At 45.2% G+C, this 15,173-nt stretch overlaps 1 protein-coding gene and 1 long non-coding RNA gene across 2 annotated transcripts; one reads left to right on the top strand and one right to left on the bottom strand.

The window, feature by feature from the left end:
- Nucleotides 1-1,114: 1,114 nt before the first annotated feature.
- LOC127296464 (uncharacterized) lies at nt 1,115-10,443 on the bottom strand. Its single transcript, XR_007848508.2, has 5 exons — nt 10,227-10,443; nt 9,998-10,084; nt 9,780-9,910; nt 1,587-1,838; nt 1,115-1,503 (listed from the first exon to the last, which is right to left on the bottom strand). It is a non-coding gene; the product is annotated as an uncharacterized lncRNA (long non-coding RNA).
- LOC127296463 (uncharacterized) lies at nt 4,829-9,716 on the top strand. Its single transcript, XM_051326545.2, has one exon. It carries the CDS (start codon nt 4,978-4,980, stop codon nt 9,307-9,309), a length of 4,332 nt encoding a protein of 1,443 aa, XP_051182505.1. The 5' UTR covers nt 4,829-4,977; the 3' UTR covers nt 9,310-9,716.
- Nucleotides 10,444-15,173: the final 4,730 nt, after the last annotated feature.

Here is a 15,173-nt window from a genome sequence, read left to right as displayed (position 1 = left end):
GTTAACACACTTTTAGCAACTCAATTTTTGATGTTTACTTGATAGTTAATCAGCAAACAAAAACCATCACTGTTAATCGGGATGGGTCCTAACTTAGATGTACCTTTAGAAGGACCTTTATTGATTTCCAAATGATCCAATGGCAAGAAATCCTGGCAATAGTATCATTTTTCTGATCAAGAGGATCATATGATTTGGAGCTATGAATCTAGTGGGGTGTACTCCTCTAAATTTCTTTATGAAATAGTTAACTTTAAAGGAATACAACACATTTATTTGCCTGAAAATGATGTGTATGAGTCCTTTGGTGTGATGATTACCGACTTCTTGAGCTTAGAGTCTAAGTGGTTGTGTAATACAAGATATATGCAACTTAATATTGTTTCATCTGCCGTTCTTTGGAGTATATTGAACAATAGGAACTCCATTGTGTTTAACAGAAAACCCTGGATGAATATAAAATAGGTTTGGGGGTTAACACTAGCTTATATGAGGAATTAGAAGGTTCCGTTCAAGGATCAAGATTCGACACTCGTGGCCTATTCACAACATTGCTGCTGAGAAAACTCAAGATGCCGTTGGTGCTGAAACCTAACTGATATGCCAACCTTTTGGCTAGATCACAACTTGGAAGACTTCGCATGTCAGTGCACCGCATGGAGGAAGAGCTTTTGCCTTATACCTTCAAGAACATCATTATGATGAAGTGGTGCACGTGGTGATCGGGTGATCTCCTTCCTCTATTGGACATGTTGGTAGTTCCTTAGGGAAAGAACATGTTCTTTTGAGCTTATGTCCCTATTTGTATAGTGGCTCCGGTGCTGAACTGTTATAGCTTGGTGGCCTATTCTGGTGTTTGGGTGGTTTCGTCTACACCCACTCCCAGGAAAACCACTTCTAGTTTCTTTCCCCACGTTTGTGTTTTCGTTAAGAATCTCTGTATTAGGACGCTATGGTTTCGTTTTTCAATGAAAAGGGAGCCAGGGAGCGGTCCCTTTTAGTCTAAAAAATTCATCTCCTGCAAGGTTCCAAGTGCATGTTCTCGCGAGGAGCATTCGACGGGAAGGTTTGGCGGGAAAGAGTTGGCGGAGAAACTACATTTTTTTATCACGAAACTAGTACTATTTTTCTATTACCACATTAACTTAATATACATCTAGATGCTGAAATTAATAGCTACAGCTGAAATTAGGATAAATCTCTCCTAGCCAACTACAATTGAAATTAAGATACATGACCGGCTCTTTTTCTCCTTCTTCGCCTTTCCGCCTCACATATCTCACAACCATTCCTCCTCCGTCGTGCAGAGTCTATATCGTTTTTCCTCCAATCTTTGGAAATTAATGTCATTGCTCCTAGTTGTATTGCAGCGGTCCTTTCTGCACGCTCATCCGCATACAGGCTTCCCCAAGCACGACAAGACCTTTCAACAATCTCATTCAACGTCCAATCCCGCTACCCCGTGTCAATCCAATGATACCATGTGCAAAGCGACAGAGGAGACTGCAAAATATATAAGAACATTAACAAATAAACACAAATAACACAAACAAACAATTTGTCTAGTCACCGTGCTTAGAACATACCACAAGCTTGTCATATGACGAAGTTGGAATGAGTAGATCATACTGAAAGTTGGCACAAATGAAAGCTTCATGCCCAACTTATCAGAAAAATCCATCGCATCCTTCACCTTGGCAAGATTGCCGCATCAACATCGCTCTTCTCCCATCCTAGGGGGGGTGCAAACTTGCATCCTTCATCTTCTTTGGCCTCTCACCTTGGTCCGAGCAAGGCACACCCATGGATGCAAGGAGTTGGTGGGAGGGAGAGGAGCACTAGTAAAGCACAACGAATCGGTGAGTGGTTTTATAGGGAGGGATACGGAGAAATGGAGGGGAATGGTGGCGGGAACGAGTTGGCGGGAAGAAATTGCGGGAGGAAGTGACGGGAAGAAGTGGCAGGCAAAGCTAGGAGGGAAGGCACTAATCGTCAAAGTGACATTTAAGGTCTACAACCATCATCAAGGAGTTGGAATATTCATTTTGATGAAGTACGATCAAAGTGTTTTGGGAAACCTAGTAAACTGGAACAATTCCAAGCAAAGCATTATTGCAAATTATGCGCGACTAGGCAGCGATCTAGCTGCTGCGAGTTGAGGAGGCGTGGCAGCAGGTGAAAACAAAGCTCCAACTCCAGTCACTGCGTCGTTACCTTGATGAAGGCATCGTCGTTGCAGTCATCGTCTCCTCACTCGGGCTGCTCTCGGGGAAACCCTAGAGCGGGTCGGACGATGGTGGCGTTATCATTGTCAGTACCCCTCTTGAGGGCATCGTTTTGGAGCAGATGCTTGCTAAAGGATTCAGTAGGTGGAGCCGTGTGGCATCTACCGCGTCAACTACAACGGGTTCCGGTGGTGTGGCGTGTCGGCATCTCTGCGATGGACTGCGTAAAGTGGTGGCGATGTCCAGCGTCGTGGTGGCATCCATGGTAGGCCTGGCAAGGTTAATGCGCTAATCCTTGTCCTGAAGATTGTTAGCAGAATACGACGGTGATGCCTTCTTAAGCGTGTGCATGCGGTGCACTTCAAGGGTTTGTTGGACTTGTTGTGCTCCTTGCTCGCCTTGGTGAGGCCTTCGGACTTACATGATGCGTGTATGTGTGAGGACAGAGCACATGGCTCCGATCATGGCCACCCTTCATCAATCTTGTAGGTGCAGCCACAATCAGACTGATCTTTGCATTCTCTTTGTCCGGTTTTGTATAATAAAAAGATTGTGTACATCATTTTGATCGGGAAAAAAACTCCTTTCATGCGCATGCGACTTGTTTGACAAAATGCTTCCGAGCAATACGATTGCTATGTGCCAATGTCAACTGATCGTGTTAGTTTATTTAGCTTACATCACATTCCGGCATCTCTCCCATCATCTAAGCCGGCCGTAGCCACCGGTGGTGTGCACCAGCAATCCAGCACATAGTTGCCACCTGCCGTGACGATAGTTTCCGTTTGATAGACTGAACCTTTTGTGTTGGTTTATTTAGCTTGCCATTACTGATGGCCACCGTCATCTGGCGCTCGGAAGAGGGAAACAGTGAACTTATCGGAAAGGAGAACTAGGTCATGCTAAGATGGTAATGGAGTTAAATTTCAGTAGGAGCTATTTTGAAGAAATAATAAACCTATGAAACATAAGTTTGCTCCGGTTGTCACCTACTCCTACATGCTCATCTTCCCGTGGGTAAAGTTTTGCTCAGTTTTTTCTTTTTTCTTGATGTTTTAGTTTTGCTCGGTTTTCTCTATTGATGTATGCAGGGATGAGTGGATTATCTTAGGCGAGTTTTGGCTGTGTCGCTCCATTCTTTGTGGGGTTCTGCATGTAACTGGCTGGACTTCTTAATAGATTGCGGGTTTTTTCGCAAAAAAAAAGTCTAAACTAATGTCACCATCAGGGTGCGGATGCAACCAGCCTATGCTAATGGTTGCACAGCGTGTGAACGCCCATGACCAAGCCGCGCTCGTCAAGTCAAGTTGAGATAATTAGTGGGTGGCATGAGAGAAGGTGCACAAGCTATCGTCGTTGTAGTCATCGTCTCCTCACTTGGGCTGCTCTCGGGGAAACTCTAGATCAGATCGAACAATGGCGACACTATCATTATCGGTACCCCTCTGGGTTCCGGTGGTGTGGCGTGGCAGGATCTCTGCGATGGACTCAGGCAAAGCGGTGGCTCTATCTAGCATCGTGGTGGCATCCATGGTAGGCTTGGCAAGGTTAATGCGCTAATCCTTGCCCTGAAGATGGTTAGCAGAATACGGCGGCGAAAACTTCTTAAGCGTGTGCATGCAATGCACGTCGAGGATTTGTTGGACCGGTTGTGCTCCTTGCTCGCCTTGGTGAGGCCTTCGGATTTACATGATGCGCGTATGTGTGAGGACAGGGCACATGGCTCCAATCATTGATCTTCACACTCTCCTTGTCCGATTTTGTATAATAAAAACATGTACATCATTTTGTTCGTGAAAAAACTCTTTGCATGTCGCATGCCACAAGTTTGACAAAATTCTTACAAGCAATACGATTGTTATTGTTGTGTGTCAATGTCAACTGATCGTGTTAGTTTATTTAGCTTAAATCAACTTCCAGCATATCTCCCATCAACTAAGCTGGCCGTAGCCACCAGTGGCGTGCACCAGCAATCCATCACATAGTCACCACCTGCCGTGAGGATGGTGCCTATTTGATAGACTGAACCTTTTGTATTGGTTTATTTAGCTTGCCATCACCAATGGCCATTGTCGTCTGACGCTCGAAAGAGGGAAACAGTGAACTCATCGGAAGGGAGAACTAGGCCGTGGTAAGATGGCAATGGAGTTAAATTTCAGTAGGAGCTAGTTTGAAGAAATAATAAACCTATGAAATATAAGTTTGCTCGGGTTGTCGCCTACTCCGACATGCTCACTATCTTCCCGTGGGTAAAGTTCTGGCTCATTTTTTCTTTTCTATTGATGGCTCAAGTTTTGCTCGGATTTCTATTGATGTATGCATGGATGAGTGAATTATCTTGGGCGAGTTTGGCTGTGTGTCGCTCTCTTCTTTGTGGGGTTCTGCATGTAACTGGTTGGGCTTCTTGATAGACTGAGGGTTTTTTTGCAAAAAAAAAAGTCTAAACTAATGTCACCATCAGGGAGCTGATGCAACCAGCCTATGCTAATGGCTGCACAGCGTGTGAACGCCCATGACCAAGCCGCGCTCGTCAAGTCAAGTTGAGATAATTAGTGGGTGGCGTGAGAGAAGGTGCACAAGCTACCGTCTGTGACGACACCGATAATTCAAATAGTTAGTGCGTGGCGCGAGAAAACATTCCATGCGGTGCCTCGTAGCCATCACCCAGTTCAGCTAGCCTCGCTCCCCGGCGAGAGGGAGACCAGTTCGACAACATTATCAGCCGGGGCTAGAAGGAGAGGGAGGAGCCGCCATGGCCGAGCTCGCGGCGGGCGCTGTGAGCTCGCTGCTGGTCGTCATCCGCAGCGAGGCGCTGCTGCTGCGTGGGGTCCGGGACGACGTGCAGTTCATCAAGGAGGAGATGGAGAGCATGAAAAGCTTCCTGGCGCACCTGGCAAGGTGGGCACCCCCCGGCGGCGAGCACGATGAGCAGGTGCGCACCTGGATGAACCAGGTGCGTCTGCTCGCCCAGGACTGCAACAACTGCATCGACCTCTACCTCTACAGGGGGAACCCTGACATCCACCGCGCGAGAGGAGGACTCAGAGGCTACCTCTGGTGGGCGACTTGGTTCCTGCACAAGTTGGTCGCGCAGCACCGCGCAGCCGAGCAGCTGCGCCTGCTCAAGGAGCGGGCGCGCGACGTCGGCGAGCGGCGGTTGAGGTATGGCGTGGAGGTCCCCGACAAGTCAGGGAAGGGGCAATCGACTCCAACGGCATCGTCGTCGTCGTCGTCTCGGGCTGCTGCTGCAGGTGGATATGCTGCCAGGGACGACGACGAAGAAGACGGCGACGAAGAAGACGGCGACGACCAACTCATGGGGGAGATGGCAGTCGGCGGTCATTCTGCTCGAAGAGCCTTCACAGAGCCTCGCACCCTGGACGACTACGTCAGGGCAAAGCTAAAGGAGTGGGCAGATGGAGTTCCTGTTAACGCCGGCGAATCTTTGTCCATGGTCGTGATCGCACCAGACACGTATCAGGACCTCCTCGATCTTGTACAAGAACTTTGGATTGAACGGGAGGACATCGACTTCGGCTACCATCGCACTGTCGTGGTTGATATCCGAGCAGTGCACCCCGATTTTGAACCACTACGGCCCAAGGAGGTTCTCTTCTACATACTGCGCGAGCTCAAGCATGCCAAATCTAACCCCCAGGAGCAAGGCACACAAGGCCAAGTTGATCTTGACCCTTGGGAAGTTCGGTTTAGAAGATGGCAAATTTACGGTGAAAAGAAGAGGGCTATTGCTCGTCTTCTAATCAAGGAGAATATCAAAGAGATGAAGATTAACGAAAAGCTTGACAAAATCAAAAGTGATATCCAAGGTCGACTAGAGAAGGGCGACGGACTACCCAAGGGGAATAAGCTGCACGGTGGTTTTGACCAGTTGGACCTAGACGTAGTACTTCAGCTGCTGCTCCAGTCAGCGTCTCAACAAGATCAAAAGGGGAAGAACAAAGACATGTACAGATTACCAGCGTGGGACAACAACAACAGCATCGTCAAGAAGCTTAAGGAGCATATGGAAGCAGAGAAAAAAGAGAAGCTTGAAGAGGAAGCAGCCAAGCATATGCAGGTGGTGGAAGAAGGAGAAGCCGTGGCCAAGCATATGGAAGAGGAAGGAGGAGGAGGAAAAGTAGCATGCAAACACATGGAGGAGGGGGGAGGAGAAGTAAGCATACATAGGGAGGAAGAGGAAGAAGAAGGCGGGGGAGGAGGGCGAGGAGGAGAAACAACCAAGCATATGGAGAATGGTGAAGGAGAAGTAGCGGAGGAAGAGGAAGAGGAAAATGAGGAGAAGGAGGAGGGTGAGGAAGATGAAGATAAAAATGAAGAAGATGATGATGATGATGATGATGATGATGATGATGATGATGATGATGATGATGATGATGATGATGAGGAGGAGGAGAGTCAGCAGACGACATGGATTCAGCTCGATGAGGCACAATATGCGCACATCATGCAGAAGTTGTTCCCCAAGAGCAGCAGTAGCAAGCCCCTGCAGGATGAAGACGGATCCTTGGACAAGCAAGCTACAAAGACCACAACTGCTACATTGGGTGAGGATCAAATCAAAAAACTGATTCACAATGCGAAGGAAGACATCTTACGAGAGCTGCAGCAAGGTAAATATGACAAGAGTGAAGGGACAGCTGAAATTGGTGTTCCAGATCAAAACCTAGAAAGCTTTTCTGAAAAAATCGGTCAGATGATGGACAAAATGAAGCACGAGTTCAAAGAGCAGCTCAAGATCAAAGGTCTCGTGGACAGGATTAAAAAGAACTTGAATTATCTTAGGTCCCGGCGTAAATATGAATGTCCCCTGATTATTCTCAAAGTTGATGAGCTGATGGATGTTTCCGCATGGGAGGATACCAGAAATGCTTTGAGCCTGTTAAACTGCAGCGCTGATTTAATGATGGTCACCGCCACAAAGGACATTCAGCCGGCTAGAGAATATTGCTACCCACAGAGGGAACCTATAGACTATTCTCTTGCTGGCCTCTACCATGATACAGTGCTCAAGCTTACTGGCCAACTGAAGAATGGAGACAGCTATAACCCCCAAATTTTTCATGATATCTTGTACGAGTGTGAGCCACATGAATTCTGCATGAAGATCTTCACTCATGCTATGTATGCTAACCCCAAGAGGAGCGAGGAGGAGTTACTCAAGCTGAACAGCACCTTGCAGGCTTTGCCAACAACATCATTCAACAACATCGCTAAGGTGATGTTCAAGTTCTCTTACAATGATTTGCCTAAAGAGTACAAGTCCTGCTTGCTGTACCTAGCTATCTTCCCTTCCGGACACAAGATCAGGCGGTCAACCTTGATTGGACGGTGGGTTGCAGAAGGTCTGACATCCAAGGAAGATTGGCCGAGTTCTGTCCGTCAGGCCAACCGATGCTTTGACGCACTTGTTAGCCGGTGCCTTGTTTATCCTGCTGATATTGGTGCCACAGGAATTGTAAAGAGTTGCGTCATAGGTGATCCAGTTCATGGATTCATTACCACCATCGCAAGAAAACAACACATTGTGGAGACACGCCTGTCGCATCACTTGGCTCGCCATTTCTCCATTTTCAACGATCTCCAACTCCGCAGCTCTGATAGAATTGATAAATTCTTCCAGGGGCTCTCTAACTCGTCTCAACTATCCCTGCTCAAGGTGCTAGATCTAGAAGGTTGTCGGTGTTTTCTTGGGAAGAAGAACCAGCGGTACCTGAAGGACATCTGCAACAAGATGTTACTTCTCAAGTATCTGAGCCTGAGGAGAACAGATATCACCCAGCTACCCAGTGAAATCAACAACCTCCGTGAGCTAGAGGTATTGGATATCCGACAAACTGAGATACCTCCACATGCAACAGCAAATATCCTGCTCTTGAAGCTGAAGCGTCTGCTTGCTGGTCACATCGATCTGAATCCAAGCAATTTTGGCTCTAGTGGCCAGATTCCTCATAGGATCGACAAAATGGTAAACATGGAGGTGCTATCCAATGTCAAGGCCCAGCAGAGTCATGATTTAAAAGATATTGGAAAGCTATGGCAGCTGAGGAAGCTAGGTGTGGTTATCGATGATAAGGATAGTCACCTCAAGAATTTTCTTCAGACGATCAGTGACCTACATGAGTGCCTCCGTTCTCTCTCAATCACTACTACTCCCGTAGCCACACCACATGAGGGTACTCCTTCCAGTGCAGAGTTACCAGATGATATTGGCTCTCTCTTAAAAAACTGCCCCAAGATTCTTGAGAGTCTAAGCATCAGGGGAACCACACAGAAGGGGCGTCTTCTTCCATTGTACATAAAAGGTGATAAAATCAAACTTGCCAAGGTAACTCTATGTCACACTGTGCTGAGTCAAGATGATCTGAAAATCCTTGGCAAGCTGCCCAGGTTACGGTGCGTCAGGCTCCAACACATTGTATGCACCGAGCACATTCTGAACTTCAAGGATGGTGAATTCAAATCCCTCAAGTACCTTCTTGTTGAGGGCTCGAACTTGACTGATATCACTTTTGAGAATGGAGCAGCCAATGAGCTCGAGAAGATGGTTTTATCTATCACCAGCATATGTTCTATTTCTGGAGTTGACTGTCTTCCTAAATTGAAAGAGCTAGTGTTGAACAACAGCTACTGCGGCAGATTGTTGTCATCATTTGACAATGCCACACAATTAGCCAAGCTGACTCTTTGTGGTACATTGCTGGAGCAAGATGCGCTACAACTGCTCGCCAATAAAAGAAATATACGCTCTCTGGTGCTCCTGGACAAGGCTGTTGGTGGAACACAGAATGATATTACATTAGAAAAAGATGATTTTTTATGGCTCAACCTTCTTGAAGTTCACTGCTCGGCCATTACCAAGATGGTCTTCACCTGTGGATCTGCTCCTAGGCTCGAGAAGATTGTCTGGTCATCTTCCACATCTCTCTCTGGCATCGACGAACTTCCCAGGTTGAAGGAGCTCGAGTTCACAGGTGACCAAGTCCCTGATGACATGACAAAGGACATTGAAAAACATAAAAACAAGCCTAGTCTTAAACTCAATGGACCAGAAACTCAAGACTAAGAAAAAGGAGATGAAGAAGAGGATGACAACGGTGCTGCAACATTCTCTTTCTGCTGGAAGAAACAGGTTTCACTCCGGAAGGGCCTTTTCATTGATCCCATGGTGTGGTTTGCGTGTGCTAGTGTGGATTGCAATCTGTTGTGCTTGTCCGTTGATTTCTTTCTGCTGCGCGTGTTTATACAACTGAAGTATGTCCGTTTACTTGATCTACATGTGTGCCCTAGTGGCTCCAATCGAGCATAAATGGTTGTATCTATGCTTGGTTTCATATTTGTGTGGCTTTCCTCTGTATCAAACATCGTAAATTTCGCGTACAGTTTCATGTAATAAGTGTGATGTTTGTGCACACATTTGGCTTCTTATTAATGTACAATACAATATCAGTATGCTTTGATTTTTTCGAGCAACAGTATGCTTTGATTGGCTTCTGCAACTCAAATATGAACTAGTGTGTGTCAGGATATAGTTACCTGTAATGTAGGCATGCGTTGCTTCAAACCAGCTGAGTAGCTGCTGCAGTATTGCCTAACTATGTGCTTGAAGGCTGAAGCAGAACTTTATGCAGATTAAGCATGTGTGATCCACAATCTGCCTGCATCTCCTGATTGTGAAGAAAGCATTAGCACCCCAAGAAGAAACTGAACTTGTATAACGATATACGTACATAGGTGGAGGGGAGCACTAGCACCTAACTATCCACTTGAAATGAGCAGACACATGCAGCAACCACGGCTCTCCAATTCCTAATGTAAGAAATCAAATCGAAGCATAAGACCTGCGGAAACGGAATCACGCATATTAGGCATCGAGGGTCAAATTCAGCAAGAAAATTTGATCTCTGCTGCTCTAATACCTCCTTGAGATCAGCAGATCGGAAGGAGTTGGAGGACGCACAGTGCATCAGCGCCCCAGTTTACCTCGAATCCGCGAACGACGACGAGCAGCAAAACACGACACTGACGGCTTATCCTTCCTCTTCGTTGGTCTCTTCGATTTCGATTGAGGCCACGACGAAGGAGGGACAGGACCAGCAATGGCAAAGGGAATCGGAGGCCACGGCGACCCTGGCAGAGGAGGAGAGAGCAGGGAGTTGCGGCCTTGCGGGGACGCGGGGGATGACGGTGGCGCCGTGGATACGGATGAAAGTGTATTTTTCTTGAGAAATTTAATTTTGCTACCCAAATAATTCACCTTTTTCTTGTAAAATTAACCTTTTCTGTTTTAGCCTTTAACAAAAAAAAGGATTTTTTTGACAACAAAAAAAAGGCTTAGTTTGGATACCGAGACGTAACCCCCCTTTTTTTTTTGAAATATAAGAGCATCTACACCGGCGATCTGATAGCTGTCCTGATAGTGTTTTGGGGTCGGCGTGGTTTCTAGGCTCGCACCAGTGCGCCCCTAACGTTTCGAGCCCAATAGAATCACCGGCATCCCCGTGTCGGCCCCTTGGCCAAGGGGGCGAACCGGGCGCGTCGGCAGCTCGCGGAACCTCAGAAAACGAGCGTGGGCTCCGCCTGGCAGCCAGACACACCGATTTCCTGCCTCCTACCCACGCCCAAGCCGACTCCCACCCCTCTAGATCGCCACCATCGACGTGCCCCCTGCTTGCAACAGACACCGCCGCCTGTCTAGGAACCCCCGTCCATCGACACGGCCGCCACCCCCTCAACCGGTGGTCGCTGTTTCGCCTGGAACAGAGCTCGCCGCCACCGCGGCACAACCGCCCAGCCCTCAAGGTTTTCGTCCGATTGTCACGATGGACAGCGACGACGAGATGATGGTGCAGCTGTGCACGAAGGAGCAGAACGCTAAGGCTGTCCGGCGGCAACAGCAGCAGCTGATTCTGACGAGCATGCTGCGCGTTCGCCAGCCTTTCTTCGTCGTGCCTCGGCGCGGCGGCTCAAATCAAGGCAAGAGTAAGAACATCAACCGGCATCGTCAAGCCGGCGCAATGCTGCTTGACACCGACTACTTCAATGACGACGCGACTCATTCGCCGAAGGAACTTCGGCGCCAATTTAGGGTGAAGAAAGAGTTGTTCTTGAAGATTGTCTACGGCGTCAGGGAGTACGACAAGTACTTCATTGCCAAGCAAGATTGCACAGGTTTGTGGGTCTTCACCTCAATTTAGAAGTGCACTGCTGACTGCTGCAATGTGTTGTGTTGCATACGGAGCTCCTCCAGATACAACCAATGACTACCTACGGATGACAGAGTCGACATGTACATAGACTCTCTACAGGTTTTGCCGAGTCATCATAGCGGTGTTTGCTAAAGACTATTTGAGAGCACCAAGAGAAGATGATACAGCTCGAATCCTGCAAAAAAATGCAGCAATAGGGTTTCCTGGGATGCTCGGAAGCATTGACTGTATGCATTGGGGCTGGAAGAATTGTCATCTTACTTGGCAGGGGATCTACAAGGGACATACTGGTGAGTGCAGTTTTATTCTTGAGGCGGTGGCATACCAGGACCTTTGGATTTGGCATGCATTTTTGGCATGGCAGGAACAAACAATAATATCAACGTGCTGCAGCGCTCTTCGGTGTTTGCCAGACTAGCTGAAGGACAAGCTCCCGCCGTGAACTTTGAGGTAAACGACCACGCATACAACAAGGGATACTATCTAGCTGATGGTATTGTGATGACCCAGCGTACCACTGCATGGTGTAGTACACAAGTCGTTGACATAACACAAGTGAAACACTGTTCCACTCATATTACATCTCTCAGAGTGGTACAACAGAAACATATGCGAGTCCAAGATATGTCTATAGAAGTACACATGAACTGTTTACATAAGATCAACACAACCTCCTACTTTACAGTGAGGTAAAACTTCAAATAAAGCTCCAGAAGAACGACTCGTAGTCTATCTTATTGCTAACTTAAGTTCAAGAGCTACTTGGCTTGCTATAGAAATCTAGCTACTTAGGTGCTAGGATAAGGGAAAGGTTCCCTTCTATTACTATTCTAGGTTTCCATTATAGTTGGTGCAGAAGTTGACTCCATTGACTTCTTTGATTGGATTCTTCATCTTGTTACAGTTGACTCCTTTGTCTTCGAGTTCCACAGTAGTTTCTCCTTCGGTGCCTTGATCTAAGAAGGGGGTTCAAATGGGATAGAATGAGTACGAGCGTACTCAGCAAGTTCATATTAGGAAATAGGTGTATCATGCACTAGCTACAGCCATAGACCAGAAAGTCATAGGCCAATGCAAGTTTTCATAATCATTTCTTCAAAAGGTTTATTTTATTCTGAAAACTATGCCCGTCAGTCTTCACAGGTTGACCAGAACTTCGTGGAGTTCCTTTCCTGCCGCGTTCACAGTTCCCTTCCCGGAACAGGGAGTGACAGTCACAATTCAGTATCCTCTGCAGAGGTGCGTTACTTTTCCCATAAGAGAACTTATCATTGTTGCCAACCGAGTAGCATGCTCGTCCACACTTCCTTTGGTGTGAGGCCAGGTGTAAGATCCAAGTCCACACCGCCTTCTCCGCGACTGCAAACCCACCCTTTTGTCCACCCGCACACCCCCAGTAGACTTCTCCCGATAATACGGCTTTACTCACGGTGTACTTTGGACAATCCATCATAGATCGTAGAGCCCAACATCACTAATGGATGGGGATTTAAAAGGCTATCCCAACCTACGGCAGTGCCTCCAACACCCCGCGGCTCTACCAATCCGTTGGCGTGCAGAAGGGAAAAGATACAGCTGACTTCCCCAGAGCCATTATAGATCTTATGGTCAACGCGATATGTACGGCGCTAGAATCACTGGACGGCATTGGTACTTAGTCCTAGATGAGTAGTACACATGCAATGGAACCTCCACCATATCAACACATACCATGGTTCCATTGCCCACCACATAGTCATATTCATAATTGTAAAATAATACTTTGCTTTTCAATGCATGAGTGATAAGTATAGTACTTTGCATATAGTTTGATACAAATAATCAAATGACATGAGCAAGCAATGAACTTGCCTTTCTTGACTGCAAGATTATGCAGGCAAAAGCTTCGATACGTGATAACTCCAAATGCTGAAATACCATCATCGTCCGGTAAGGACAATGCTTAAAGAATGAGCAAAGATGCTATAATGCATAGTATGAGATGCAATCGTCCCGAGCGTAACCTAACCTCGATGGTTTAAGATGTATGAGTTGTAAAGATTTCTTTAGGGTTGGTTGCACTTTTAGAATGGTTCTCAAACAAGGTTCTTATTAGGGTTTGGTTATATTAGCATCATATCCAAGTGATATAAGACATCATAACAATCATACACATAATAGTGGTGGAACAATATGTAAAGAACAGTTGTCAATTTTAAGTTCTACAGAACATGGTTGATGATTGCTTATACTATACTTCAAAAGAATAACTTTTGAAGAACATGTTAATTAAGAAATAATGAGTATTTCAAAGAAGGATTAGGGTTTCTAAGGTTTGATTGACATTTGTACTTCAAAAGAATAACTTTTGAAGAACATGTTAAATAAGAACAAGAACTATTATAAATAGGAGCTATGTAACTTTAGGGTTTACTATTGGGTTCATTTAGTTTCACTAATAGGAACTAGTTGGTTTCTTAAATAGAATTGGTCTATATGTAGCAAGTATTGATAGGTTTATTGCTATGGTTGCTTCTAAGCATCTTATCAAAGGATGGTTATTAAGATGGTTCTATAATTAGCTATTAGGGTTTACTATGGTTTCACAATTGCTTTACTAAATAATCTCTAATGGTTTCTAAACTAGATGGTTTATTATTTCTTTAATAGGGTTTAGTTGGATAGGAGCATGTGTTGTGAATTGCTACACAAGGTTGGTACTAGGGTTCCTCATTATAGTTCTACTAGGGTTTGATGGTTGAGGTTGATCTTAATGGTATTGTATATAGAAGTGGTGATCAATGGTACTAATCCAATTAATAAGTTAGGGTTTGCTCCTAAGTGATACTAGTGAATTATATAGGTTTTACTCAAAAGTAAAGACATGAAATGATGATCACATGTAAAGTGATGTTGTTTTATTTTAGTAGATCATGATCATGCATGCATTTGTTTTTATCTAGGGTTCTATAGGTATAGATGAAGCTTATATGATCACATGGGCTAAACCCCTAGGGTTTTAGGATTGAAACTATTTTAGAGTGATCACATAAAATGAGGAGACCAAGGTTCTTGTTTATATTAGAATTAGGCTTTCTAAATTGTGATTTCATTATTAAAATGATAATTGGTAGTAAAGTTGAAATTATTACTGATTTGGAGATAGAAGTAATAATGGATTTAACACTATATATATTTTTTTTAAAGACTTAAAAGGATAAATACTATTAGGGTTTAGGCTTTTAATTTAAGTAATGGTCAATTAGGATTTTCATGTGATTAAACATAACCATAAAAGAAACAATTGTTGTAGTATATGTAATTATACTACAAAATAATATTTACTACTTTCTTGATGTGAAAAATAGAAACAAGGAAATTATATTTTGTTTTTAATATTAGGTCTTACTAGTTAAAGATTTAAAATTGGTTTACTAAAATTTTAGAGAAAATTCATATTGTTGTTCTTTTAAATTTTAAGTATCTGTTTTCTATTATTTTTATTTATAGAGGTCATTTTCTGATACTCCCTTCTACTTATTGTTTTCTTTTTATTTTACTTAAATGTTTAAAAGATTTTCCTAAAAATAAAAATAGACCAAGTGGTCTGTTGGGCTGGCCCAATGACATGGCCAGCAGTGGCCCAACCTGGCCCGACTGAGTCAGCCTGATTGGGTCGGGTGAACCCCGTTCCGACCCAGCCCGTCACCATTCTGTCGCTCTTCCCCTCCTTCGTTCCCCT

This window comes from Lolium perenne, chromosome 4 (assembly GCF_019359855.2).
Source record: "Lolium perenne isolate Kyuss_39 chromosome 4, Kyuss_2.0, whole genome shotgun sequence".
NCBI classification, from domain to species: domain Eukaryota; kingdom Viridiplantae; phylum Streptophyta; class Magnoliopsida; order Poales; family Poaceae; genus Lolium; species Lolium perenne.
Note: the sequence above shows the minus strand (reverse complement) of the source record. Positions and strands in the feature narration are given on the sequence as shown.

What these genes read in the sequence shown, in the direction of transcription:
- LOC127296463 (XM_051326545.2), top strand. Translation starts at nt 4,978, where the DNA reads ATGGCCGAGCTCGCGGCGGGCGCTGTGAGCTCGCTGCTGGTCGTCATC.